Source organism: Macrobrachium nipponense, chromosome 45 (genome assembly GCF_015104395.2).
Source record: "Macrobrachium nipponense isolate FS-2020 chromosome 45, ASM1510439v2, whole genome shotgun sequence".
Classification (NCBI taxonomy): domain Eukaryota; kingdom Metazoa; phylum Arthropoda; class Malacostraca; order Decapoda; family Palaemonidae; genus Macrobrachium; species Macrobrachium nipponense.
Window position 1 is genome coordinate 39635741 of NC_061105.1, and position 27500 is coordinate 39663240.

The following is a 27500-nucleotide window of genomic DNA, read 5'->3' on the forward strand; positions in this document are numbered from 1 at the left end:
TAATCTTTGTAATGTCAGTTTGGATATTAAGCCTACTTTAACTATGTTTTTCCTCATTACCATCAGTTGTGCCTGAGTAAAGGGTCGCACTAGACCGAAAGTGCTTGGCTATCTCGCTTTTCATTTTTCCTTTGTGGCAAAAACCTTTATTTATACGTAGCATCACGTTTTATATACTTCGTGATCAAAATTCTCCTCAGAAATATTTAACCAAGTTTGGAAATATTTCATTTGGGGAACAATATTAGTAGAGAAATAAATCTTAGAGTTTTGAAATCGAGGAACCTCAAATTTCATGTTATCACAAGATTTCATTATTTTATTTGTTCTTTCATTATACTTTTTTTTTCGTTAGCTCTCTTCTTAACTTGTTAGCTCGAGGTCAGTTCCATTACTTATTACTCAAATAGTCGACAAGAGTTACCCATAAAGCTAGAATAAGTAAAGTTTCTTATTAAATTAATCTATAATAAACAAGAGAGGAGTCATCTTTTTTATCATTGTCTCACAACATTAACGAAGCAAACAACTCTCCCTTCAATGATAAGATCCAGACTTACAATGGACAGTGAAGGTAACGTTGGCACTCACAGGCTCCTCGGCCATTTCGTTGACAGCCTGACACTCGTAAACAGCCTTGTCGTCTTCTGGTCTCACCTTGATGACCAGACTGAGTTTCCCTTCCTCGTGTTTTCCCTCGTCGTCTCCCGAGGTGAAATTCTGAGGCTTCAGGAGCTGGCCGTTCTTGTACCAGGTGAGTTCCGGAGTAGGATTGCCCCCGGGAGACTGGCAGGCGAGTGTGACGAGGTCCCCAGCTCTAAGGATACCTCCGGGGAAGTACCCGCTGATGACCGGGGGTTTTGGCGGGTCTGAGAGAGAAGAAGAAGAGCTCGGTTTGTTTACACTGATGATTCGTAGGGGTTACAGAACGAGTTTGAGAGTAAATATATGTTCTTGACATATTATATATATATATATATATATATATATATATATATATATATATATATATATATATATATATATATATATATATATATATGTGTGTGTGTGTGTGTGTGTGCGTGTGTGTGTTTGTGTAATTATTTATATCTTATATATATATATATATATATATATATATATATATATATATATATATATATATATATATATATATGAAAGACTCAACTTACGAAAAACTTGAGATACGAAAGCAAATACAAAAAATTTTACGGCTCTACATACGAAATTGCTCAAGTTACGAAAGGTTGTTGCTGTAAAGTCCCGAGATTCGCCTGGACCACCGAGAACAATTTTAAAACTCGCGCGCCGCCAACTGAGTAAACTCACCACCATCCTCCCGCTCTCCCATTGGTTCCTGATGCTAGTCACCCCATAAGATCCTGCTCTCCTATTGGTCAGCATCTACCCCTTGTGCTTTATGTATTCTATAGGTAAAAGGATGCTGTAAATTGAAAACTTATTCATGTAATACATTTAATAAAAAAAAAAAAAAAACATTTAGGTAAAGATGAAAGATAAAGAATAAGAAATAGAATGAAGGTTATATACGTTTGGTAGTTTCAGTAGTTGAAGAGAGATAATGAAAATTTTTAGCTTACTGTGTACTAGGAAAAGTGATTGCTTGCCGATCGTTCGATATCATAATGCTGATGGTGAAACAGAAGTTTGGAAGCTTTTTTTTTTTTTTTTTTATTATATTTAATGGTTACTTAATAATTATTTGAAATGAGTACATGCAATACATTTAATAAAAAAATTGTGAATTAGATATCATAAAATATAAAATAAATCAGACTGCTATCATCGAAGCCAACAAATACGTATTTTTAGAATTCTTCTGTTTTAATATTATGTTACGTATATGTTTTCATCATAGCTGTCAGTAACTCGGTATCTCCATTAGGTAAGATAGAATAAGAATAGAAAATAATGGTTAATATACTGTTTGGTAGTTTCATTAGTTGAGAGAGTACTAATGAAAATTTATGGCTTACTGTGTCTTAGGAAAAGTGATTGCCTGGCGTTCGTTCAGTACTCGTAAGAGCTGAATGTAAACACAAGATTGGAAGGTATTTTTTTGTTTGTTTGTGTATTATAGTTAATGATTAATTAATAATTATTTGAAATGAGTACATACTGATTATTTATACATTTTATTGGCATATTCTAAGCTTTTAGCTTCTTAGGTTTAGATGTCAGAATCATAGGCTAGGCTACAGTAGCAACTGCTAACATAGGCTAGGCTTATTGCTAAGGGACATATGCTAAAGTCCTAATATATGCAGTAAAAATGGGGTTGAACATTACATGCAGTTTGAATATACTCAAGTATGTAACAGTATTTTGCCTTTTTGGAGTCATATTTCTTCCGTCGGATCGGCGTCGTAACAACCCTTAGAACATGTGTTGTTTTTAGGCCTGGAATATAAAATTTAATTTGGAGTTCTGGGGTGTTTTTGTAGGGCTTGGAACGGATTAGCATTTTACATGTAAAATGTGGCGGTTTAAGATACGAAAAACTCATGATACGAAGGCTGCCTCGGAACGGATTAGTTTCGTATCTCGAGGTACCACTGTATATATATATATATATATATGTGTTTGTGTGTGTGTGTGTGTATACATATAGTATATGGGTTTGCTACGTTTCGGCATAGCCCATTTGGCGCTGCCGTTTCGGCTTGGCCGATTCGGCGTCAGAAAACTAATAGCACTATCGGCGTAGCCGTTTAGGCGTCAGATTGTTTTCGACGTCTTTGTTCGATAATTTTTCTAGAAATGCCAAACACGTCCTTTCAGAAGGTTCATGGGTATGTTGATTCAACTGGCGAATCACTTTTCCATCCTTCATATTTAATCTTACTTTGCACCGATCTTTCTGTTTCACAACGCCAGAATTTTTAATTCAGAATCACTCTTGCTCGTTGCATCAAAAATAAAAAGGTATCCATCGTGAATCACTTTGCTTCTTCCACGTTTTGTTAAAATATCTCCTTCCATTGCGTACAATAGGGCTTAGACGACTGAAAAATTCTAAACTGCTACCAAAAAGTAAAAATGTAAAAAAAAAAAAAAAAAACAAAAAAAAAAAAAAAAAAAAAAAATGTTAAAATGAGAGCTAATTGCGCTATAACGACGAAGTATCTATTTTATGGCTAAATGTTGTTTACAGCGACAAAGTAGTCATTTGACGCCTAACAGTCTCTCCGCCGAAAATTTCTATATGCCAAATCGGCTACGCCGAATCGGCCAAGCCGAAACAGCGACGCCAAACGGGCTACGCCAAAAAGTCTCATTCCCATAGTATATACATATATATACAAATATATATATATATATATATATATATATATATATATTATATATATATATATATTATATATATAATATATATATATATATTTGCATATATATGTATATACTATATGTATATATAAATATATAGACAGACAGATAGATAGACAGATAAATCGACGAATAAATAACCTCCCAGAACATCTTCCAGCGACAAATCACAAATAAGCAATCATTCTAAGCTTTTACGCAGACTCTGGGCGTTTACATAAACACAACGAATGTACAGCACATGCGCGCACAGTTCACAGCCTCAACTTACGCAGGACAGAAAGGGCGATGGAGGCAACCAAAGGCGTCGGGGAGTTGGTGAGGGAGGGATGCATGCCCTGCAGGTGAACTGCTGGCCGTCGTCCTCGGCTTCAGGCGTGATGAACAGGTGACTGATGACGCTCCAGCTGCGCCCGTTGGGTGAGGTCTCGAGCCTCTCCGTGTGCAGCTCTGGCGGAGATTGGCAGAGGATGATAGATGATGCTCATCAAATAGATTATGTTCAGGTTCTGTGGTCAGAGATGTGAATAATAGCCAGAGTATAAGGCCACCACGGGGAAAGTGAAGCAACGGAGTTGCTAGGATCTTTCACCTTCACTCTGTGGCATTTTAGAGCAAACCCTTTGCCTGAAAATGTGGGTGAAGGCGAAAGATCTTGTGCTCTGTTGTGTCACTTTCCTCTGTTCTGTTTGTTTGTACAACAAGTTGTTGTTCTCACGAAGAAAAAGAGAAACGATGGAATTCTGCAAGACCTTTTGACCTTTTCCTTCATCTCCTAGGTAAAGGACAAGAAGTCGAAAGGCCTTGCAGACCTCCTTCGTTTCTCATTCCTCCGTGGAATCTGTCTTTATTTATATATTCATCACGTTCCATATTTTCATGATTTAGTTGTACTTATATATATATATATATATATATATATATATATATATATATATATATATATATATGTGTGTGTGTGTGTGTGTGTGTGTGTGTGTGTGTGTGTGTGTGTGTGTTTGTTTAAATATCACTCATACCTTGATCGAGCAAGACTCCGTTCCTGTACCAGGCGACAGAAGGGGCTGGCCGACCGTCCTTGACGACGCACTCGAGCTGGAGGGTCTGCCCCTGAATCCCTTCCACCGTCTTCCCTTCTCTGTCCCCCTTGACGATGATGCTCGACGGAGCCACTGGCGAGAGAGATAGATTCGTAATCTACGTTAGTCAGTGGGTTCTGTGACAGAGTGATTCTGTGCTACACCAGAGCATTCTGTAGGTAAAGTAGAGTGTAGGGAAATGTACTTGTACTAAAGAAATGGACTGTAGTACAGTATTTGTAGAAGTGGTCAGTGAACAAGGAAGGAAATAGTTTTTCATAGTTTTAGTTTAGTACAGCATGGTAGAGTTTATGGAAGGAATGTCTACTGTAGGACACAGTGCAACCCTGTTCTGGACAGGATATCAATTCTGCTTTACAGTGTAGCTCAGTGCAGAGTACCTCAGTAGAATATACTGTAGTCCAGCACAGTACGGTACTGTGCAGTCCAGAACGAGTTACAATACAGAATAATAAAGTGCAGCACAGTCGTGTATTGGAGTAAAACTACTTCATTTTACTACTTGGAAGCAGATAAGGGTAAAACGTTTTTAGGATAACGTTGTACAGGTAATATAACTGAGAACACACAACACCAAGCAGCAGTCGAGCCATGCTTAGGGCTTTACATTCCATTGCTACAGGACTAGGCTACATAGGATAATACCTTTGTACAATACAGCTTAACGAGAAATCCATATCATTGTATATCAATATATGGCACTTTATAAACATATTGGGGAATTTATCATTGATGCATAAATATGTTTCTTTCATCCACAGGACAATAAATTCTAAGAATAACTGGCAGTATTGTTGAATTAAATTGTATGCTACGCGCCACAGTTAATTATGTAGTGTTCCCTGAACCATATCACTGATTTAGTGAAGAGTATGATCGCGGTTGTGTTACAAGCAATGCCCAATCAGGCTGGGCATTCATTAACATCCTCGCACCCCTTTTTTTTTTCTCTTTGTTGAAGTCTTTCTCCAAATCATTGCTGTCATCATAACTTTCTCGTTCTCATTTCAGAGAGCGAAAAAAAAAAGAAGTTGGACAATTTTGCATCATAATTAAAAAGAAAGACGAGAAAAGTTTACGAATCAGGACTGCTTGGTCCAAAATTACTTCTTTTTAAGGACAACTTTTCGCGACAGAATTTTTGCGCAGTGTTCGTCTCTTTCTACTCGCGTTTTTCGCTCTCTTGAATTTCCTGCTTTTCGTCAACGACTCGATTTTGTAAATAAAAGTTAGATTTTAGTCGGATCCCAGTAAATAGGAAATAAATTGTTAATGAAGGAAGTTTTTTTTTTTTTTTCGTCACAACTGAACGGGGTTGAAACTCTTCACCGAGAGAATTCACTTTTACGTTCCGCCAATTTCGTGGATTGGGACCTCATCTGGGATCCGGAAAATTCATATTGTCCAATATATTTTCTGGTTGATTGCAAGAGATGGAGATTAAGAGAGGACTATTTTCCTCATCTATATTTGTCGCTTCTTTTCATTGTTTTACTAATCTGCTGTAGGTTATGTGCCATGTATTATGTTTTTGCTTTCTCTGTTTTCTTATATCTCTCCCTTGTTGCTTTTGGTTTTTGGAACAACATTGTTTTATTAGACATTTCCATCCTTTATTTTTAATTTATTTCATTTTATTTGACCAGTCTTTCGTGAGAAATGAATTTGATGGACGATTACGAAGAAATTTGGAAAACTTCTTCATCCTGAGAGTCTAGCCTTTTTGAACAAGGTTTGTCAAAAGTCGAATCAATAAGAAGTTTTCTGAAAGGTCAAATGAGAACTGGAGAGTATTATGATACGTTATGAATTTTAGCTGAAGTATCCTTTAAACGGAAAAGTCTTACTGCATCTAAGTCTTAATTCTCCTATACTACGGTACTCAGTGATTTAGTAAGAATCTCTTGAAACCCACGAAACGAAGTCAAGTGAGCTCACAAAAAGGACGACCAAACAGAAAATCTTGGAAAGTGTTAACGACTACAAACAGGGAACATGCAAAACTCATGCAGAAGTATTTTTGATTGGCACGCGAGGTATTTGTTTTGCAAATAAGGTTTTGGGAATTTCAGAAGATAAACAAAATGATTTCACCTGGTTTAGAGTCTTCATGCATTTCTTGGGAGAGACGCATTCGAACGTGGGGCGTCCCGAATGCAAGATTCTTTTTGAAATGTAAACGGAAACTACTCGTTTGGTGTGTGAATGCTTAGAAGGAATTTTATGCACTGCTTCATCTTGCATTCACTCAATCTCATTCCTTTTACTCATCCATTCAGTACCTCGCTGTTCCACATTCATCTACTCATTCATATGTTTTATTCTTTATCTCACTCCCCCATTCATTCATTCACTTCTTACTCATGCTTTTTATTCATTCATTACCTCGCTTTCCCTATTGGTTATTGATTTATTGATTCATTCATTCTATCATTCATTCCGTACTTCTTACTCATATCGTCAATTCATTCATCATCTGCCCCAACCTTTCATACATTCATACATCCATTCATTCCCTCATTCCCCTTTCCATTCACTATTCATCCATTGGACTAACCCATACAGGTAACGTTAGCGGCTGCCCAGAGGGCACTGGTCGTGCCCGTGGGTCCCACTTGGCACTGGTACTCCCCGTCGTCCTCCAAGGTCGTGCCGTTGATCACCAGGTGGTGCTCGCCCTTCGCAGGATCTCCCAGGTAGGAGTATCGAGGGTAACCTGGAACTTCCCTCTCGAATCCTGGGGAGGAAGAGGAATGAAGGATAGGGAAGGGATTATTAAATCTGACTTCATGACGGGTTTCAGTGGGAGTGTTGCTGACTGGGTAGTGTTTGTTTGGTTTTTTGTCTGTTAGTTTGTTATATTTAGCTGTTTCAGCTTTCTATCTGTCTGTCTTTATCTGTTACACACATATACACTCACACACGCACACACACACACACACACACACACACACACACACACACACACACACACATATATATATATATATATATATAATATATATATATATATATATATATATATATATATATATATATCATATATATATATATATTATATATATATGTGCATGGATATGTATGCATATACACTTAACTGTACGCATGTATATACATATGAATAATTTTTCACATGGCCAGATAAATAACGGTACCTAAACTACCTAAGAAATATATACACACGCACACACACACACACTTTTATTTATGATATATATATATATATATATATAGTATATATATATATATATATATATATATATATAGATATATATATATATATAGTTTGTGATAAGTCTGAAATGTTTACATGTATACATCACACTTTGATTACTCTTCGATATCAATTTGCATAAAAGTATTGGTACATGCTATTTCCATGATTGAGTTGGCTTTCAATTATAACCAAATATTACTAATTGACTGTCAAGGAAATTGAATGTCGTTTCTCAGAGAGCAAATACCCTTTTACTTCGATACACTTAAAATATGATTAGTCAGATTTTATTTCACTGGATTCATTTCCATACTGGAGTGAGGCTCATTTTTTTCAAGCATTAATGAGTTTGTTCTTTGCAGAAGCGTCAGAATGACTGTCTGGAACCGCTTTCATGTATTGATTTAAAGACTGGCATTTTTCTATGGGAAATTGACCTTCTATGAACTTCTGAACATTTACAAAACTGGAATGAATTTATATATGTATATATATATAGGTATATATATATATATATATATATATATATATATATATATATAGATATATATATATATATCTATATATATATATATATATATATACGGAAATAAAGGTTTTTTGCCACGAAGGAAAAATTGAAAAAGCGAGATAGCCAAGTACTTTCGGTCCTGTTCAGACCCTTTACTGAGGCAAACTGATTTTACAGAGAACAACATAGTCAAAAGAAAGCTTAATATACAAACTGACACTACAAGATTAGCAAGCAATAAGGGCGATTTTCACTCTACAGAAGGGAGGAGCCGCCTGAGAGAAACCACACCTTAAAGGATATACGCAGTAAACAAGTGATTTTCCCAGAAAACAGTACAATTTGAAAAAACACAGGAGCATATACAATTTAATATCATGAATTTTTACACTAATTTTTCCCCAAAAATTATCATTAATGAAAAGACGAAAGAAAATATAAATATATTTATACCGAGCAAGAGAAAGAGGGAGAGAAAATATCGAACCAGAGAGAGAGGAGAGAGAGAGAGGAGAGAGCGAGGAGAGAGAGAGAGAGAGAGGAGAGAAATAAACTAATTATACATGTGGGACTAATTTATTAGTTGTTTCATTTATTTTCAAGGTCCTTCATAAATCATCCTTACAAATATATGGGTCCAAATGGTTACATTCCCAGACTAAGATTTAGGTTGTTTTTATTAGTGATTTGTATAATTGCCGATTCCAGTAATTTCTTGAAACATAATCATTACATCTAGCAATTACCGAGGTATCACCCCAATTAATACAATGAGATTTTTCACTCAGATGGATAAACAGTGCATTTGAAGGGTAGGCTGTTCTAACTGAATACATATGCTGCTTAATCCGTACACATAAATTTTTACTTGACTGACCAACGTAAAACGATGGGCAATCCTTACAAGGAATTTTGTAAATTATGTTGTTATTTGTTACGGGACTATTCTTAATTAGCATATCTTTAATGGTATTGTTATAAGAGAACACTACATTAACATTAAACGATTTAAATATTGATTTTATGGTTTCAAATCCACGAAAAAAGAAAATAAGGTAGCTAGTACTTTTTAGGCATCTTCAATTTTTTTCTTCTATGTTCCTACGCGCTTTGTGTATCACGAGTCCACAATATCTGGACCGAGAAATAGAATGCATAAAAAAGATAGGAAACGATCTCTGCTACCCACCTCATTTAATTGATTTATGTTATCAAAAAGCTCACAAAAAGTTTTTTATGTTGCTATTAATGAAAAGAAATGCCTAAAAATGTACTTAGCTTACCTTATTTTCGTGGATTTGAAACCATAAAAAATCAATATTCAAATCATTTAATGTTAATGTAGTGTTCTCTTATCACAATACCATTAAAGATATGCTAATTAAGAATAGTCCCGTAACAAATAACAACATCATTTACAAAATTCCTTGTAAGGATTGCCCATCGTTTTACGTTGGTCAGTCAGTAAAAATTTATTGTGTACGGATTAAGCAGCATATGTATTCAGTTAGAACAGCCCAGACTTCAAAAGCACTGTTTATCCATCTGAGTGAAAAATCTCATTGTATTAATTGGGGTGATACCTCGGTAATTGCTAAATCTAATGATATGTTTTTCAAGAAATTTAGTGGGATCGGCAATTTTACAAATCACTAATAAAAACAACCTAAATCTTAGTCTGGGAATGTAACGCCATTTGGACGCCATAATATTTGTAAGATGTTTATGACAGACCTTAAAATAAATGAACAACTAATAAATTAGTCCACATGTATATAGTTATTATTTCTCTCTCTCTCTCTCTCTCTCTCTCTCTCTCTCTCTCTCTCCTCTCTCTCTCTCCTCTCTCTCTGGTTCGATATTTTCTCTCCCTCTTTCTCTTGCTCGATATATATATATTTATACTTTCTTTCGTCCTTTCATTAATAATAATTTTTGGGGGGAAAATTAGTGTAAAATTCATGATATTAAATTGTATATGCTCCCGTGTTTTTTTCAAATTGTACTGTTTTCTGGGAAAATCATTGTTTTACTGCGTGTATCCTTCAAGGTGTGGCTTCCCTCAGGCGGCTCCTCCCTTCTGTAGAGTGAAAATCGCCCTTATTGCTTGCTAATCTTGTAGTGTCAGTTTGTATATTAAGCTTTCTTTTGACTATGTTGTTCTCTGTAAAATCAGTTTGCCTCAGTAAAGGGTCTGAACAGGACCGAAAGTACTTGGGTATCTCGCTTTTTCATTTTTTCCTTCGCGGCAAAAAACCTTTATTTATACATAGCATCCCGTTTTATATACTTCGTGATCAAGTTATTCATATATATATCGTATTTATATAATACACTATATATATATATAATATAGTATATATATATATATATATTATATATATTATATAATATATATATTTATATATATATATGTATAACTGAATCACGAAAGTTAGGAACGTGATAAATCCATAAATAAAGATATATGCCACGAAGGAAAAAATAAACGAAGGAGGATCACTGCGAGACCTTTCGAACGAAAGGTCTCGCAGATCCTCCTTCGTTTATTTTTCCGTCGTGGCATATATCTTTATATATATATAATATATATATATATATATATATATATATATATATAATATAATATAATATATATATATATATATATTTCTATATATATATAATATATATATATATATATATATATATATATATATATACACCATACATATATATATATATATATATATATATATATATATATATATATAAATATAATAGGAATGAATGAAAGCGTTGAAGATGCACTGTTAGTGACATCTTTTTGGTAAATGCTTCTTGTCACCATCGATCTTGTTGCCTTTTCAGGAATTTTTGGTTTCAAGCCCTATCTTAGACGCAGTGGCTTTCAGTGCTCAGTGCTTGGAGTCGCGGTACCTTATTCACACCAGGTCTAAGTGGCCTGTTTCCAAATCCTTAAACTACTTTTTCTCCCATAATGTTTATATTGTTGGTTAAGGTGTGTTCACATTGCCAACTCAAGGCACAAACATCACCAACTGGTTAAATAAAAAAAAAGCTATTTATTGGTAGTCCAAACCAGCGTTACAAATGATCATCAAGTATATACCAAACGGTTTTTTCTCGTCTTCAACCTGTCTGTGACATTTATGTTTTGGCAACGTGTGTTGGTAACATGTTGGTGACACGAAGTGTTGTTGTGTGAACTCATCCTTACTCTATGGGAGCAAGTTTTCGTATACTCATAAGTCACTTTGACTTACTCTTGGAAGTGAACTCACCGAGGGCGAAGCCGTCCTTCGTCCACTGGACTCTCCCCTGCTGGTTCCTGACGACGCACCTGAGGACGACGTCTTCCCCGAGGTTCACCTCGACGCTCTCGGGAACCACCACGAAGTGCTGCTCTTCTTGGTCGGCTGATTATGGGGGAGAGAGAGGGAGGGAATGAGGATGCAGCGAGGTAGTTTGGGTGCTACTTTGGTTTGCTATCTACGCGTCACCTACTCCGAGGTGGTATCGCGCATCTGATGTCTAGGTTCGTCCCTTACGACGCTCCTGATTCGCTGTTGATAAGCCAGTCACAGGGCTGGAAACTCTCAGTCTCTCGAGAGAGTTCACATAGGCCGGATGTATGTTCCACCTCGCTGTTGATAAGCCAATCAGGAGCGTCGTAAGGGACTGGCCTAGACATCAGATGTACGGGTGATGTGAACCTACTCTAGTACCAAACACCGTATGGTACTAAATGTAAAGTAGACGACCGCACGAAGATGTCGTTTATGAAAGTAATTTGTCGACCACGCAATACAGAAATGGGTGTTTGTATATAGAACTTCGTTCCCCGAGGGGCTAGTACTAAACACGGCGTCCCAAGGAGCTTCCGTCATGTTTAATGCTACCACCTGGGAGTAGGTGACGCGTAGATAACTAGCCAAAGTAGCATTGGTAGCTTGTATAACAATTTACTTTATCGCATTCTAAGATAGTCTTGTTATTGTATAGTATAACATTGATCTAATTCGGTTTAACCCCTTTCAGTTTGAATCTTTTCAACATTGAGATAATAAACGAAAATTATAAAAAAGGACAGGTGTACACAGTTCTATATTTAAAGATTTATTTTCAATCCAAAAACAGCTGAAACTCTGACGTGGTTTTAGCAATATTTAGAAAAAAAATAAATGGTGTTGTTTTATAATGGTGACAAGCAGTTAAAATCCTTGATTTAGTCGGAACACAGATAAAATCACTATTGGCTTTTAACATTAATCATACTCATATATACACACAATTTTGCCCAAATGATAACATCTTAAGAGTTTTCCTCTAAAACGTCCCATGAGAGAACTTTTCCTTCTAATACTGACGATTCGATGGCGCCTACTTGCTCTCCTTCTTGTGCAATTGGCTAAGTTTATCGTCTGTCTCTTCCTTATTCCACTGCACTTTGCAGAATTGTCTGCCGAGTTTATTTCTTCGTTTGTTTGCTGGAGTTTTGTCTTCCGGCGTTTGTTTACTGGCTTCGTTCAGAGCAATTTTCCTCCCGGGCTTCATAAAACGTCTCCGGGTGAGGGACGGTTTATAACTCGAATAGACGTCGGAAAGTTTCGCTTGTTCAAATGAAATAAATTAAAAAAAAAGAAAAAGAAAACAAGATATGTTTGTGTAATTGATATTTCTGAAGAGGAGCTGGCCCCCAGGACTCTCTCTCTCTCTCTTTCTCTCTCTCATCGACGCGCGCATGCGCGCGCACGCAAACACATGCAGAGACTTTTCTCTTCCTCCGTCGAGACAAGACTCAAAATTTATGCAATATATTTACATAGCTGAAGTGCCTTGTAGAATCTTTCTCTCTCTCTCTCTCTCTCTCTCTCTCTCTCTCTCTCTCTCTCTCTCTCTCTCTCTCTCTCGCTGAGTGAGCCAGTGGTAGCACAACTCTGAGTTCCTTTCTTCATCTCCCATTCTGTTCTGAGAAATGGGAGTTCGGAATCCTTCTGCATTTTTCGTTACCGTGTTCCGCTTGGGCGGTGTTCATGTCCTGTGTCCATTTCCGAGAAGAAGAAGCAGCAGCCAGAGGAGACTGAAGGTTTTAGTTGGTCGATCTTTAGTTGCTTTATTCTGTTCTCGAAAATAAGTTGATGCCCTTTCTATGACGAGTTTCTTTGGTTATTGTTTTTTTTCTGCCTTTTCTTTGCGTTTTTTATATGACTTGTAAAGATTTCTAGTTATATACTGAAAAGCATTTGGAAATTAAAACCATATTTGTCAACAAATTCTTGAGTTTAAAGTATTTAGCTTGAAGCGTGGAAATTGGATTATGAGGATGCGAAGCAGTTTTGGGGAGGGTGTGGCCTCCCGGGTTGGATAATGAATGCAAAATGACTCATCTCTGGAAACAAGTTTTCCTCACTGTATAATTTGCTTTGATCAAAATGAACATTTAATATTACATCGTGTATCAAAATAGAATAAAATCATCTTTTGCGTGATATAGTTTTTACATTCAAAGACAAGTGTACAATTCATACAGATAGTTTTTGTAGGTAAAATTTAGTCGTGATAGTTAGGAGCCAAAAGTCTTTGGCCTTTTCCTTTATCGTGATTCCGTTCCCAGACCCAACAACAGATGGAACAGAATAACAGAAAACACCTTTTACTGAAACACTTGGTAACAGTGTAAAAATCACCCCATTTTGAGTGTAAAATGCTCTAGTACCAATATTGTGGAAGTTCTCGTTTACTCAAGTTTTTCCTTTTAAAACCACTATATACTTATAGAATGTGACATGATGAAAGCTGATGCCTGCGATTCCCCTCTGTACAAAGTTTTAAAAACTTCATCCAATGAGCCGAGATAGATTGATTTCAACACCTATCAGGACTAATATTTATTAATGATTCAAATATCTCTCATTCTATGTCATTTCTATGTAACTTCAAACAGGATCACTCCAGTTTAATTTCCATTCAGTAGTATGGAATAGGCCTTGAAAAAAATCATCTTGTACTTTTCGTAGCAGATCTCGTGAAGTCTTTGTTCAGACTGCATATAATCTATTTTTACTCTCTTACTTTTTACCTTTAGTTTCAACATAAAAGTGTAAAGTATTTCTGGAAAATATTTTTGCATGCGATATTAACATTTCACAGCAGCTGAAAAACGTTCATTAAGAAAATATATAGTTCCTTGTGAAACAGAGGAAGAGCAGATTCCAGAGTGCATAAACACCACTTCAAGAATCACCTTCAAGGAAGAAGAGGAACGAAAGACACTAAAAAAAAGAAAAAAAAAACCCCAGGAACAATAAGAAGAAGAAGGAGAAACATCCTACTTAGGATTTTAATGATGTTATCTGGCGCCCCGAGGAACAATAGCCAGGAACCAGACGCCAGAAACAAAGATCGTTGTGGCACGAGCCATTTGTTCTAAACAGAAGAATTCTCTCTCTCTCTCTCTCTCTCTCTCTCTCTCTCTCTCTCTCATTACATGTCTTACGTCTTCACGCTCTGCAGCCACACACACACACACACACACACACACACACACACACACACACACTTCATCCTCTTCTGTGTTGTCTCAAGTGCTGAGTACTGCGAAATAACTTCCGAAATAGTTATATTATTGATGAGCTCTCCTTTTTTTTCAAGAAAAAAACCCTTTAACATCTGACTTTTGTGTAGAAGTCACCTTATAGTTTATGCTTTTATTTCTTCGCCTTCCTTTTTTTAATAAACGGTTTTCTATAGATATATTCCGTTTTGGAAAATTGTTCCGTATATCATCTTGTGTTTCCCGTAAGTTTGTGTTTGTATTTTTGTAGTATTGAAGGTTAATTAATGGAAATTCGTGGGTACCTTAGCAATGGCTATTTTCTGTTTTCACTTTAACTGGTTTTACACACCAACAACACACCGGCCCTCAAATAGGAGCGACATCATTTCATGATGCTTTTGATGCTCTTGGTGCATATAGGGACACCCCCCCTCCACCCAACCCCCTAGTTCTTCCAGTGTCTAGTTCTCTCCCCCCTCCCCTCTTAAAACGGAGTAGTTGAACTGTTCTTACTGCTCCTTTCAAAGTCATTAAGGCTATGTTTGTAATTAACAAGTCTTTTATGAGGTTGTTAGTGTGTATTTACAATCATCGTTGGCAAAGACACGTAATAAGGGATAACGTTTTATGTTAGATATATTTAATTACTTTTCATGTTTTTTTTCTAATTTCTCCATTTTAACCTTCCAAGCGTAATTCCTTTTGTCATTATTTCCATTTGCCATATTCCTTACCACCCCAATCAAAACAAGGAAGTCCAGACAAGAACGAGAAAGATTATCTCTCTCTCTCTCTCTCTCTCTCTCTCTCTATCCCTACAAGGACAAGTGACCGATAAATTAATAATAATAATAATGGAACCCCCTTCTAAAACAATCACAAGATAAAATGTCAGTTCATCCTTCAAGTCACGATTCGCCTCTCGAGCGAATCCTGGAGGTATCCGAGGGTCATTGTCAAGGACCCTCGACTTCGTCCCTCCTTCTCCTTGTGCCATATACCTTCTAAAGGGTCCTTCAGACGACTACTTTTTCGGATGTTATGGTCGCCTGTAGGATGTTATGTGGTCTTGAGGATATTCCTTGGTAATTTGCTATTTTTTTTTTTTTTTTTTTTGCAGAAAGACTAAAATTATTGATGGATTTAGGTGCTGGGTTGCTATCTGTTATTATATAATAGATAACAAATTTGGTTCAGATATATAATTCTCTCTCTCTCTCTCTCTCTCTCTCTCTCTCTCTCTCTCTCTCTCTCTCTCTCTTTAAAAGGAGTTGGGTGGGTACTTTTAGATGATGTTTATTGGGAAGTTGTGTACACACACACACACACACACACACACACATATATTATATATATATATATACTATATATATATATATATATATATATATATAATATCTATATATATATATATATATATATAGATATATATATATAGATATATATATATATATGTATATATATATAATATTATATAATATACTATATATATAGATATATATTATATATACTAATTATATACAAATATGCATATATATATATATATATATATATATATATATACATATAATATATATATATATATTTATAGTATATAAACCCACCCCACAAAAAGCTGATAAGGTACATACAATAGAGAGACAATAGTCCTGTCATCTTTGGAACGTGACTATGGAAGGTTGAAGGGTTGGGTAACGACTTACTTATGCAGCATAAATTTTGAAAATTACAAATGGAAGGGAATTAAAAGTGAGGGCTTGATCTCTAAATCGTAGTTAATGAGAGTCAAGAGCCTCTCACTGATCTGAGTGAGAACTTGCGAGTTATTGAAGAGGATCTCCTCTGGTGACTGGTCTTGCCGGATTAAGTCATTGACAAATAATCCCAGAAGCTCTTGTCGACCAAGTCTGCTTTCAAGAGCCTCTCTGGCGTCTTCTTGTTTTCTGTTTGGCTGATGCACATGGATTCCAGTGCATCTATTTTTACTGGAACAGACAAATACTGCAGGAAAGCAGTTAGGGCATCGCTCTTGGTAGTTCTTTAGTCAGGACTCTAAGAATACGAAAATCCTTGAGTATCTATAGCGAGTCCTTGTAATCACTTGTGTTCTGTTGGTGTCTGTGATAGACTGCATTCTGTGTAGTTTATTTAGTGCACAAATTCGGAATTTAGACTATATTTTACACTCTATATCTGATGGTTTTTGAACTGTAAGTGATCTGGAATTATACGCATTCCTCCAACTCCTTACCCAAGATATTGTAACGTGTCTATGCCATCCAGTAAGCAGTCAGCAAAGCAAATAGAATATGTTTTAGAGATCACTCATCACCTCATGTTCGACACTTCATTCATTTTGCACTACATCAAGTCCATCGGAAATTCGCTTATTATTCATATGCATATAACTGAAAACTAAATTCTCTTGTGTTTAAAGTACCATGTCTTGACTGTAAAATGTGCAACACCACAGAGAATCGCAAAGCACAGGAGAGCTGCAAAGCACAGCTTAGAATTTAAACAATTTCGTTCAACTGACTGAATCGAGTCATAATCTGTTGTTGGAGTTGAAGTTCTCTCTCAGATAAAGGATTCGCCACAACTGACCTTCAGAGAATTCTCCGTAATGCAGAGACTAAGTCCAGACCAGTAAGGGTTAAAACAATGAACGTATAGACCTCCATCTATCAAACGTTTGGCAAATAATCGGTTATTTCTATTCGTTTGAAATTGTTGAAATTTATTTAGACACAGTAGTGAATAGCGGTTACCTTAAAGTATATCGTGGAAAGGAAGATATTAGTTTTATTTGAAATATCTGACATAATTTTTAAGTTTCTTTTATGAGTCTTTCACGTCAGTTCATATAACGCTGTCATATAAAGACATTTACATTCAACATCAAAGGGCCCTGGCTGGAGAACATTGACTATATTACCTGGTAGTTAGTCAACTATGGTCAGAAGCCTTTTGGGACAGGAACATTCACTCCAAAATACATGATGAGAGCTGAGTGATTAAGAAGTTCTATAAACACTGTAAGTTGAAAAGGGATATATATAATATATATATATATATATAAATATATATATATATATATATATATATATATATATATATATATATATATATGTGTGTGTGTGTGTGTGTGTGTGTGTGTGTGTGTGTGTGTGTGTATATGGAAAACTCAGTGCTTGAGTGCGTGTTCCTTCCCTATTAATAACATTTATTATTTCTTCCTTCTTCTTCTTCTTCTCCATTGCTATTTCCAGAGTCGATTTTCATGTCTGCCAATTTTTTCGGCGCCTTTGAAACCATTTCAAGTTCCACAACTCAGGAAAGTTATTCCTTTTCTATCGTTTTTTGCTTCACCTCACTTATAGATCTAGTTAGACTTCCTTCACTTCTTGCAACCTACGAGATTTTTACAGAAGTTCCGGTCCACATTTCCTAAGAAAATGAACGAAAGTTACTCACAGTTGAAAATAAATGCCCAGAAAAACCTGGAAGAAAATTATTTTGGAACGTACTACCTTCCATAGTCCATTCCAGAGGAGAAAGACGAAGAGAATGGTAAGTTAAACAGAATAGAAAGAAGCAGAAATCGACACGAAAATTTGGCGTAAACTTGCCAAATTGTTTGAAAGAAATCGGTGTAGTCCAGTGAACGAACGGTGTTGCTTCGTTGAACGAATGTAAACGGAAAGTCCTGATGGTCGGGTTGAAGGCCGATTGGAAACACCGAGTCTGGAACGTAATAAATTGCCCCTTTGCTTTGGTCTCAAGACTTTTTTTATATTTTTTCCTCTTTTTATTATTTTTTCTATCTTATTTCCGTAAGAGGCTTTGGAGCTATCGCGGAGGGAAGCAATTCTCGTTAATAAACGAACGGGTTGCCAAATTCCAGGGTGTTTTTAGATGATTATCGAAGTTTTCGATAATAATAATAGTAATAATAATAATAATAGTAAATTAAATTGATAATTTTAAAAGATTTCTTTAAGCCATGTTAGGTAGTATGTCACCTCTTGTTTTCCTTTCATTATATTATCTAGGAAATAAAGAAAGGAAAGATCAAATATAATTAAAAACAAGTATGAGAAACAGAAGCGTCTTCTTCGAAAATGTCAAATCGTCCCAAAGCCCAGCAAATGGGTCTGCTCTCCCCTTTGCCCTCCTGCTGTTTCTAGTCTTCCCCTCTTCCCAATGTCTCGTTAATAACATCAGCAGCAGGCATAGTCTGACGACTGGCTCTCTTCTGTCCCGCATAAAAGAATGAAAATCCTTCACTTTTCTGGAAAAAGAATCTTGATGCCTTGGAAGTTTCATGCACTGGATCTCATCCTTTAGAACCATATTTTTAAAAAAAATATTAGAGGGGAATAATATTCAGCAATTTATCGAAATATTAATGATATCTTCAAGAACCAACACTACAGGTACTTTAGAATTCGCACAAACATCTGTGTATATGTAAAGTAATAGCCACAATCTCCTCTTAACTTCTCAAATTCTTTGCTCTTTTTTTGGATATGCTTGTCACTACAAAGCCTCGAGATCCAACTTCAAAGAAATATGAAAGAAATCATGATGTCAGGTAGCGGGAAATGAACCCGCGATACCATAATCACCACAACGAGGTCACCTTGCCGACCTGACCACGAGAAGGATAAAAGTAGTTCCCTCTCGTACATACATAAACCTGTCGTTTTCAGATATATTTATATTTATTGGAGAATGGAATAGATCCATCCTCACCATCGTAGTCAAGTGGGCAATCGTTTGTAATGTCTCATACAGTGGTTGAAGGCTGTTTTATAACGAAAAAGCAGAGGCCAACCGCCCTTATGACGATGATTTTACTGTCCAACCCCTTTGATGCCGCAGGATGTTATTACGCGACCCTTTGATGATGAAAGGAGCCTTCCTATAAGGGTCCTGCGGTAGGGACGAAGGAGAAATGAGACCTTCCTTTCCGCATCGGAGATGTAAGAGCAGGATTTGATTTATGAAAATGAGGCTATTCTGCCAAGCACCGGGGCACATTCAGCCATTCAGTGCTCAAGCCAGAGAAAAGGGGTTACAAGGATTAGGATGTCGTAAAGACTTGTTAGTCCATCCGAGGAGAGAGAGAGAGAGAGAGAGAGAGAGAGAGAGTTTTACAAAGAGTTACAAGACATTGTGTGCTCACTTATCTTTAGGGGAGAGAGAGAGAGAGAGTTACGAGGATTAAGATGTCTCAAAGACATTAATCCATCCGAGGAGACATCGCGTGCTCACTTTTCTCTAGAGAGAGAGATAGAGAGAGAAGAGAGAGAGAGAGAGTTAAGAGAGAGAGAGAGTCTTAGCTTGTTTTTCCATCCGAGGAGACATCGTGTGCTCTCTTATCTCTATAGGAGCTGGTGTCCTCCTAATGATTTTGTCTGGTTTCTTTTAAACTCTTTCACACTGTTGCTGTTTACAACTCCTGTGGCAGTTGTGTGTCACATATCTTGTATGTGAAGAAGTTCCCACAATGGGATGTGTTGTATCTCTTCATTTCTATTTTCCATCTATTATTTCTTTTCTGGTTTTCGTTTAGTTGAGTGGCAGGACAGCAAATGGAAGGGAGGAAGTGGAGATAGAAGTCAAGCAAAAAGATAAGAGTTGGGTGCAAGCAGAGGTCGAAGGCGCGCTGCAAATAACCTTTAGTAATGCCTGCAGTGCGCCGTGTGAGGAGCAGTGATGCCGCAACACTACTACGGAGTTGGAGCAAGAAAGAAATAAATGCAAGAAATAGGACTTCAATATTTACGGAAACGGTGAAGCATCATATCTGGGGAATAAGGAACCGGGAAGAAGATTCCAGAGCCTATTAAAAGTTTGTTGATTTCACTGGGGGTGGTGTGGGGGGTAGGGAGTGGACTGAGGGTGGGGATGTGGGCGTCTACGCACATTTTCCATTATTAGTGAGAGATGTATCATGGTAAAACCATTTATTCAATCTACTATTCATTGAACTTACGTTAATCACCAAATTTTAATCACAGCGAGAGAAATCTTCGTTTTTACTTCATTAATAATGAAGATATTTTCCACTTAATCTTTTCCTCCTTTCATTCCTAAAAAAACCAAAACATATCTTTTAGCTTCGTTCGTATATCAAAAGTATTACTATTTCGCGCTCTCCATTCATCCAACCTGAAAACAAAAGAAATCCTACAGAATATCATCCCCAGTTCCGTCCCTCCGCGGGATTCACACACACAAAATATAAATAAAAGTATTCGGAGAATATAGCATTTCTGGAATCGCAGCCTCGTAAATTCCCGCCAGCCCTATTCCTAAGGGATCTAGGAGGAGCATAAGAAAGGAATTTCTTGTGCGTCGTATTATTCAGATTATTCCGTTTATGAAATATTCAATTAGCTTCGCTGGTCTACTTTGTAAAAACCCGTTGCTGGTGGTAGCTTGTTTCCACAGAAGCTGTTCTCCGGAGGTCTTGGCAGGAGGGCCTCGGTATTTGTTCGCTTATAAAAACCTACTGGAGTTTTAGTGGGGATTAATTTGGTCATTTCATGGATTTTTGTTCACATAAGTTTAACGTTTTTCTATTTTTCTCTTATAAACACCTACTGGAGTTTTGGTGGGGATTAAATTGGTTATTTCATGGAGTTTTTTCACATAAGGTCAAGGTTTTTTTTATTTTTCTCTTATAAAAACCTACTGGAGTTTTGGTGGAGAATAATTTGGTATTTCATGGATTTTCTTCACAAAAGTTTAACATTTTTTTATTTTTAGCTTATAAAAACCTACTGGAGTTTTGGTATGGGATTAATTTGTTCATTTCATGGATTTTTCTTTTTTCTTTCAGTAAGTTTTAAAATTTTTTATAATAATTAAGAAAGGTTATCTTGATAGTTTAATGCATTTTTCCTAATTTCAGAAATTTTTCGTCTTATAAAAAACTAATGGCGTTTAGATTAGAATTATTGTATTCATTTGATGGATCTTTCTGTTGTAAGTGTCCTAGGAATGGGTTATGACGAAAACCATGAAATTTAGAATATTGATTTTTAAACACTGAAACTTTTGTCAAAGAATTCCTGGACAATTTTTTCAATTACTTTCTTCATTTTTTTTTATCAATATCTCGTTCTAGTAGCAATACGGATATGGGCCACTATTAAAACTACTAGATGTAAGTGAGTATTAAAATATCTTATATACACTAAGTATAGGGAAATGATTTTTTTTTCATATAAAAATGTTAAAACTGGGAATATTTCCCATACAACTCATATCCCAATATAAACAGCTGTTTATCACAGCAAAAACTCTAATATTCGTTAATACAGGATTCATATTCATAAGAAAAATACAGAGTAAGGCAGAATATTCCATTTTTGTTCAGTCAAAAATCTTTGTATATTCAATATATCTTATTTTCCACTGCTAGCGTGAACTAGATGTGAAATATGCCCATCCCGTGGGCCTTTATGTGATTGTATATATTTGCATAGTTAAAACAGTAGTCTCTCTCTCTCTCTCTCTCTCTCTCTCTCTCTCTCTCTCTCTCTCTCTCTCTCTCTCTCTCTGGAAACCTTAGTAATGATTTTACTGATATTTCCGGGTTTTTAAGCCTCTTCGGAGGATTTGTGACGTAGCTTTCATAATTCCAGAAATACCATCATTAACCTTCAATCCATTGATGTACGTAAATCGGAATGGCAATTAAGTGAATTTGAAATATTAAATAGATTGAGAAAAACAATTTTTGATTAGTGGAGGATATTAAAAATGGTCTGGGTAAGACTTATGGCATTCCACAGCTCTGCAGAATAAGAAAGTAAAAACAGCCTCGAAACAAAAAGAACGCCTGATAAGAATGCCACGAATTTTTTTTTTTTTTTTTTTTTTTTTGTCAACTGAAACATAACCCTCGGCAATGTAGATAGCTTCAGACACATGTCATTCAGAACGAGCAATGTTGTATTTGCCTCCGTCATCAATTCATGCATGAGTGAGCATTTTGGGCAATCAGACTCAACCCACAAAAATTCACATTTATCTGAAGCATTTTCCTCACGAGTCCTCTGGAGGAGTTGGCTTCTGGAGAACCAACTTTTCACGGAAGTGTCAAAATTTACTCTCAAGTGGCCCTGAGAAGTCAGAGGGAACGTCACACACTTTTAATTTGTTGAGAAACTCTTCAGTTGACGAATCTGGCTTTTAAAATGTATTAGATCTTTTGAATCATTATATATTGTCATATGTTAAGCTTATTTTCATTTTAGTTTTATAGGTGCTCTTAAAGTGTTTATTATATTTATTTTTCAGTGTTTAACATTACTCAGATTTCATGCTTGTCTAACTATTGGGTCATTTCTTTCGTGTCTATTGTATACCTGTGCGATTTGATATTTGTAGACAAGCATTAATTTGCCCCCCACCCCCAAAAAATATACTAATATATATATATATATATATATATATATATATATATATATATATATATATATATATATATATATAGTGATGTGTGTGTGTGTGTGCGTGTGTATATATTTCTTAGGTAGTTTAGTACCGTTATTTATCTGGCCATGTGAAAAATTGTTCATATGTATATACATGCGTACAGTTAAGTGGTATATGCATACATATCCATGCACATATATATAATATATATATATATATATATATATATATATATATATATATAAATATATATATATATATGTGTGTATGTATGTAGTATATAAGTGTGTATATGCGTTATCATTTGATACCAAAGTCCAGCATTGAATAAAATAATTTCCAGCAAGAAAACCAGCCAGAAAAATCTTGAGTCATTAGTAGTATAAGTTTTTTTTTACATAAACTCACTTAAACCTACTATGAGGAACTGTTACATTAAAATCTGAAGAATTAACATCAAATCTACAAAAAAAAAGTATCATCAAATTGAAATCTTACCTTCGTCGCTTGAGTTAACAGAAGTCAAAAGTTGATAGCTAACAATCAGCTCGAGAAGTCTCCGCCATCTTAGAAAAATCGCCATCTTGAATGCTTGGAAAATGAAAGTCAGGATAATATACTTTTTGTCACCATACTTTCGCACAGAAGTCTTAATAATCATAAAAAATTGAGTGATTATCTTTCCCTCATTATTTATGGGTTACCAACACCTTCAAGTCCATCTTATAAAATTCATTTTGTATATACAATCACTCTAGGAATCAGTGTAAATGTCGTTTATTTATCAGATTAAGAAAAACAATTGTCTTGAAACTTCTTGGACTTTTTAACATCATCTTAAAGATCTATTCTTATCATGATCAGAAATGTAAGTGACATCTGTTTCATTTTCATATTTTTCTTGTCTCAAGAGTAGCCTCCGCCGATATCGCCATTTTAGACAAATTCACCATCTAGACAGCCAAAAAGCTTGGAAACATTACTAATGGGGTCTCTCATTGTCACGTTTTACATCAAAACCCACAAAACGAAAACGTACGTTATGTATTATCCTTTCCTATATGTAAATCAAAGAAGAATGACGCGACTTTCTTTTCCTTGCATGAGAATTTCCATCACCAGCGTCAAGATTCAATCGAAAATATTGAGACATGAGACCATTGCCGACGATTTGTGATACGGCCATCGCGCCCAATACTTGATGTCTGGGGGGAGATTTCGTCTTCAGTGTCTAGGGAGATTTCGTCCTCGTTTCCCCCCTGACTGTCGAAGAAGTCGCTTGTGTCATGCAGGGACGATCTGGAATAGGAAATGGAGATAAATTTAGGGGAAAAGGACATTTTTAGGATGCAACTGATTGCCAATTTCCCTGCATATCGATTCCTTTGCGTTGGGAGACAAAGACGCCCTCGCTCTTTCTCGTGCTCAGATCAGAATCATATTCAGAGCAGACTCGTTTTTCCCTCTTATTAAAATGAAAAGCCAAGGAAGAAGCACAATCGAACCAGGGTTCCAATGGAAAAATATTTAACAGAAGAGCCATGATATATGCCTCTATCTCCCCCAGCTAATATCTCAGTGGTGTAAGTTGTCGCGTGGTTGGGGTCTTTGGAATAGAATCAGTGATAATTCAGACAATGTGCAGAGAGAGAGAGAGAGAGAGAGAGAGAGAGAGAGAGAGAGAGAGAGAGAGAGATGGCACTTTGAAATATCTTCCAGTCTTAGATATCAATTCTCAGTGAGGAGAGAACATAACCAGAAGGAGCCACATTCATTATGCCAAGCAAACCGCCGCGAATCATTAGAAGGTAAAAATAAAAAAAATAAAAATGTGAGAGAGAAAGAGCCTCTGATGGCACTACAGGACTTTTCGTGGCTCCTGAGAGCCCTCGAGAGAGTTCACAGCATTAAAGTTTCACTCGTACGTGAGCGATTAATGAGTTTCCATTCCTCTATGTTTATTTTGCCCAATATGCAGTGAATGAACGCTCCCCCACTTTGAAAAGGGGCGTTTCCGGGTTACAATTTCTTTCCTTTTTCTACTGGATGATGATGGAGAGATGTACGAGACTGCAAGGCCAATGTATTGATATATTTGTATATTCATATTCTTGTCTGTTTGTCTGCCTTCTGACTGCCCTGGCGGAGGAGTAAATTGAAAAGGGTACAGATAAGTAAATAACAACAACTTATAGCTTTGAATCCAGATACGTCAGGATGATCCGGGACTTCCGCTGCAGTGGGTGTTAAAAGATTTGAATTTCAGATTAGCTCTGTTGCTCTTGAGATTAAGGGGGGATTTGGCGACTCAATGGAGTTGCGAGTAAAATCAGAGGCACTTAATAATAATAATAAATAATAATGAATAATTATTAATAATAATAATAATAATTATGATATATTCAATAATAATATATTATTAGATTATTATTATTATTATTATTTTTTTTTTTTTTTTTTTTTTTTTTTGCTCTATCACAGTCCTCCAATTCGACTGGGTGGTATTTATAGTGTGGGGTTCCGGGTTGCATCCTGCCTCCTTAGGAGTCCACACTCTTCTTACGATGTGTGCCGTTTCTAGGATCACACTCTTCTGCATGAGTCCTGGAGCTACTTCAGCGTCTAGTTTTTCTAGATTCCTTTTCAGGGATCTTGGGATCGTGCCTAGTGCTCCTATGATTATGGGTACGATTTCCACTGGCATATCCCATATCCTTCTTATTTCTATTTTCAGATCTTGATACTTATCCATTTTTTCCCTCTCTTTCTCTTCAACTCTGGTGTCCCATGGTATTGCGACATCAATGAGTGATACTTTCTTCTTGACTTTGTCAATCAACGTCACGTCTGGTCTGTTTGCACGTATCACCCTATCCGTTCTGATACCATAGTCCAGAGGATCTTTGCCTGATCGTTTTCTATCACTCCCTCAGGTTGGTGCTCGTACCACTTATTACGGCAAGGTAGCTGATGTTTCTTGCACAGGCTCCAGTGGAGGGCTTTTGCCACTGAATCATGCCTCGTTTTGTACTGGTTCTGTGCAAGTGCCTGGCATTCACTTGCTATGTGGTTTATGGTTTCATTTTTCGTATTGCACTTCCTACATATGGGAGAGATGTTATTTCCGTCTATCGTTCTTTGAACATATCTGGTTCTTAGGGCCTGATCTTGTGCCGCTGTTATCATTCCTTCAGTTTCCTTCTTGAGCTCTCCCCTCTGTAGCCATTGCCAATTGTCATCGCTGGCTAGTTCTTTAGTCTGTCTCATGTATTGTCCGTGCATTGGTTTGTTGTGCCAGTCCCTCTGTTCTTTCTGGTCTTTCTCCTTTCTCTCCTTGTATATTTCTGGATCTTCGTCTACTTTTATTAGTCCTTCTTCCATGCACTCTTTAGCCATCGTCTTCACTGGTTTTCAGATATCCCCAGTGCTGCTGTTTTCGATGTTAACGCAGTCCTCTATACTTTAGTAGTACTCCCTCCTTCCTTTCGTGTTATGTATAGTCTGTCCGTATTTGCTCTTGGGTGTAGTGCTTTGTGTATTGTCATATGTTTCCTGGTTTTCTGATCTATGCTACGGAGTTCTGCCTTCGTCCATTCCACTATTCCTGCACTGTATCTGATTACTGGCACTGCCCATGTGTTTATGGCTTTATATATTATTATTATTATTATTATTATTATTATTATTATTATTATTATTATTATTATTATTATTATTATTATTTACCGAAAATTGCTTGACGGATATTTTTCTTCAGCTGGAAAGGAACCAAAAACAATTTTATGTTTGTATGAATATGAAATTTTGAAATCCATTTTGAAAATTGCATGCAGTTCTGAAATATACATGAAATATACATGAAATATACATAAGTGCAAAACAAGTAATTTTGTGTAAGATTCAGCCGAACTTTATTTGCATTTTGTATGATCTGAATTTGAACTGATAAGACTAGAGGGATTTTATACTAGGGTTCGTGATGTGGGCATAATAGGATTGTTAATTTTAGTAATAAAAGCTCAGTCTTCGTGTTTGTTTTTTTGAATGGTGAAGAAAAACGCCACTGTGTGAAACTGCAGAGACCCTTAGTGTAGGTCGAAAGTTCCGATTTTATATTTACTCAATTGAACTTCGTTTTGCATTGGGGCTTTTTTCATAACTGTTAATTTTAGCATGGAACGAAGTTTACAAAAATCGCCATAACTTTTTGTTTAAAGTCCTTGTTGTTGTTGTTTTTGATGTTGTTTTTGTTGCTGTTGTTGTTGTTCTTCTTCTTCTCCTTCTTCTTTTTCTTCTTTATGAATC

The 27500-nt window shown here is 36.1% G+C and overlaps 1 protein-coding gene and 1 long non-coding RNA gene across 4 annotated transcripts in view; both read right to left on the bottom strand.

Annotated features, from left to right (window-relative positions):
* LOC135214141 (uncharacterized) overlaps nucleotides 1-27500 on the bottom strand; it is a 556803-nt gene that overhangs the window by 16001 nt on the left and 513302 nt on the right. The window lies entirely within an intron of this gene.
* On the bottom strand, nucleotides 580-24495 carry LOC135214138 (kin of IRRE-like protein 2). 2 transcript variants are annotated; one of them, XM_064248226.1, is made up of 6 exons: nucleotides 23694-24495; nucleotides 11464-11598; nucleotides 7015-7188; nucleotides 4371-4523; nucleotides 3623-3801; nucleotides 580-869 (listed from the first exon to the last, which is right to left on the bottom strand). In XM_064248226.1, the coding sequence occupies exons 1-6, from the start codon at nucleotides 23854-23856 to the stop codon at nucleotides 729-731; spliced, it is 945 nt and encodes a 314-aa protein (XP_064104296.1). In that variant the 5' UTR covers nucleotides 23857-24495; the 3' UTR covers nucleotides 580-728. The 2 variants fall into 2 exon arrangements, with proteins under 2 accessions (XP_064104296.1, XP_064104295.1); XM_064248225.1 differs by having other exon boundaries at nucleotides 7009-7188.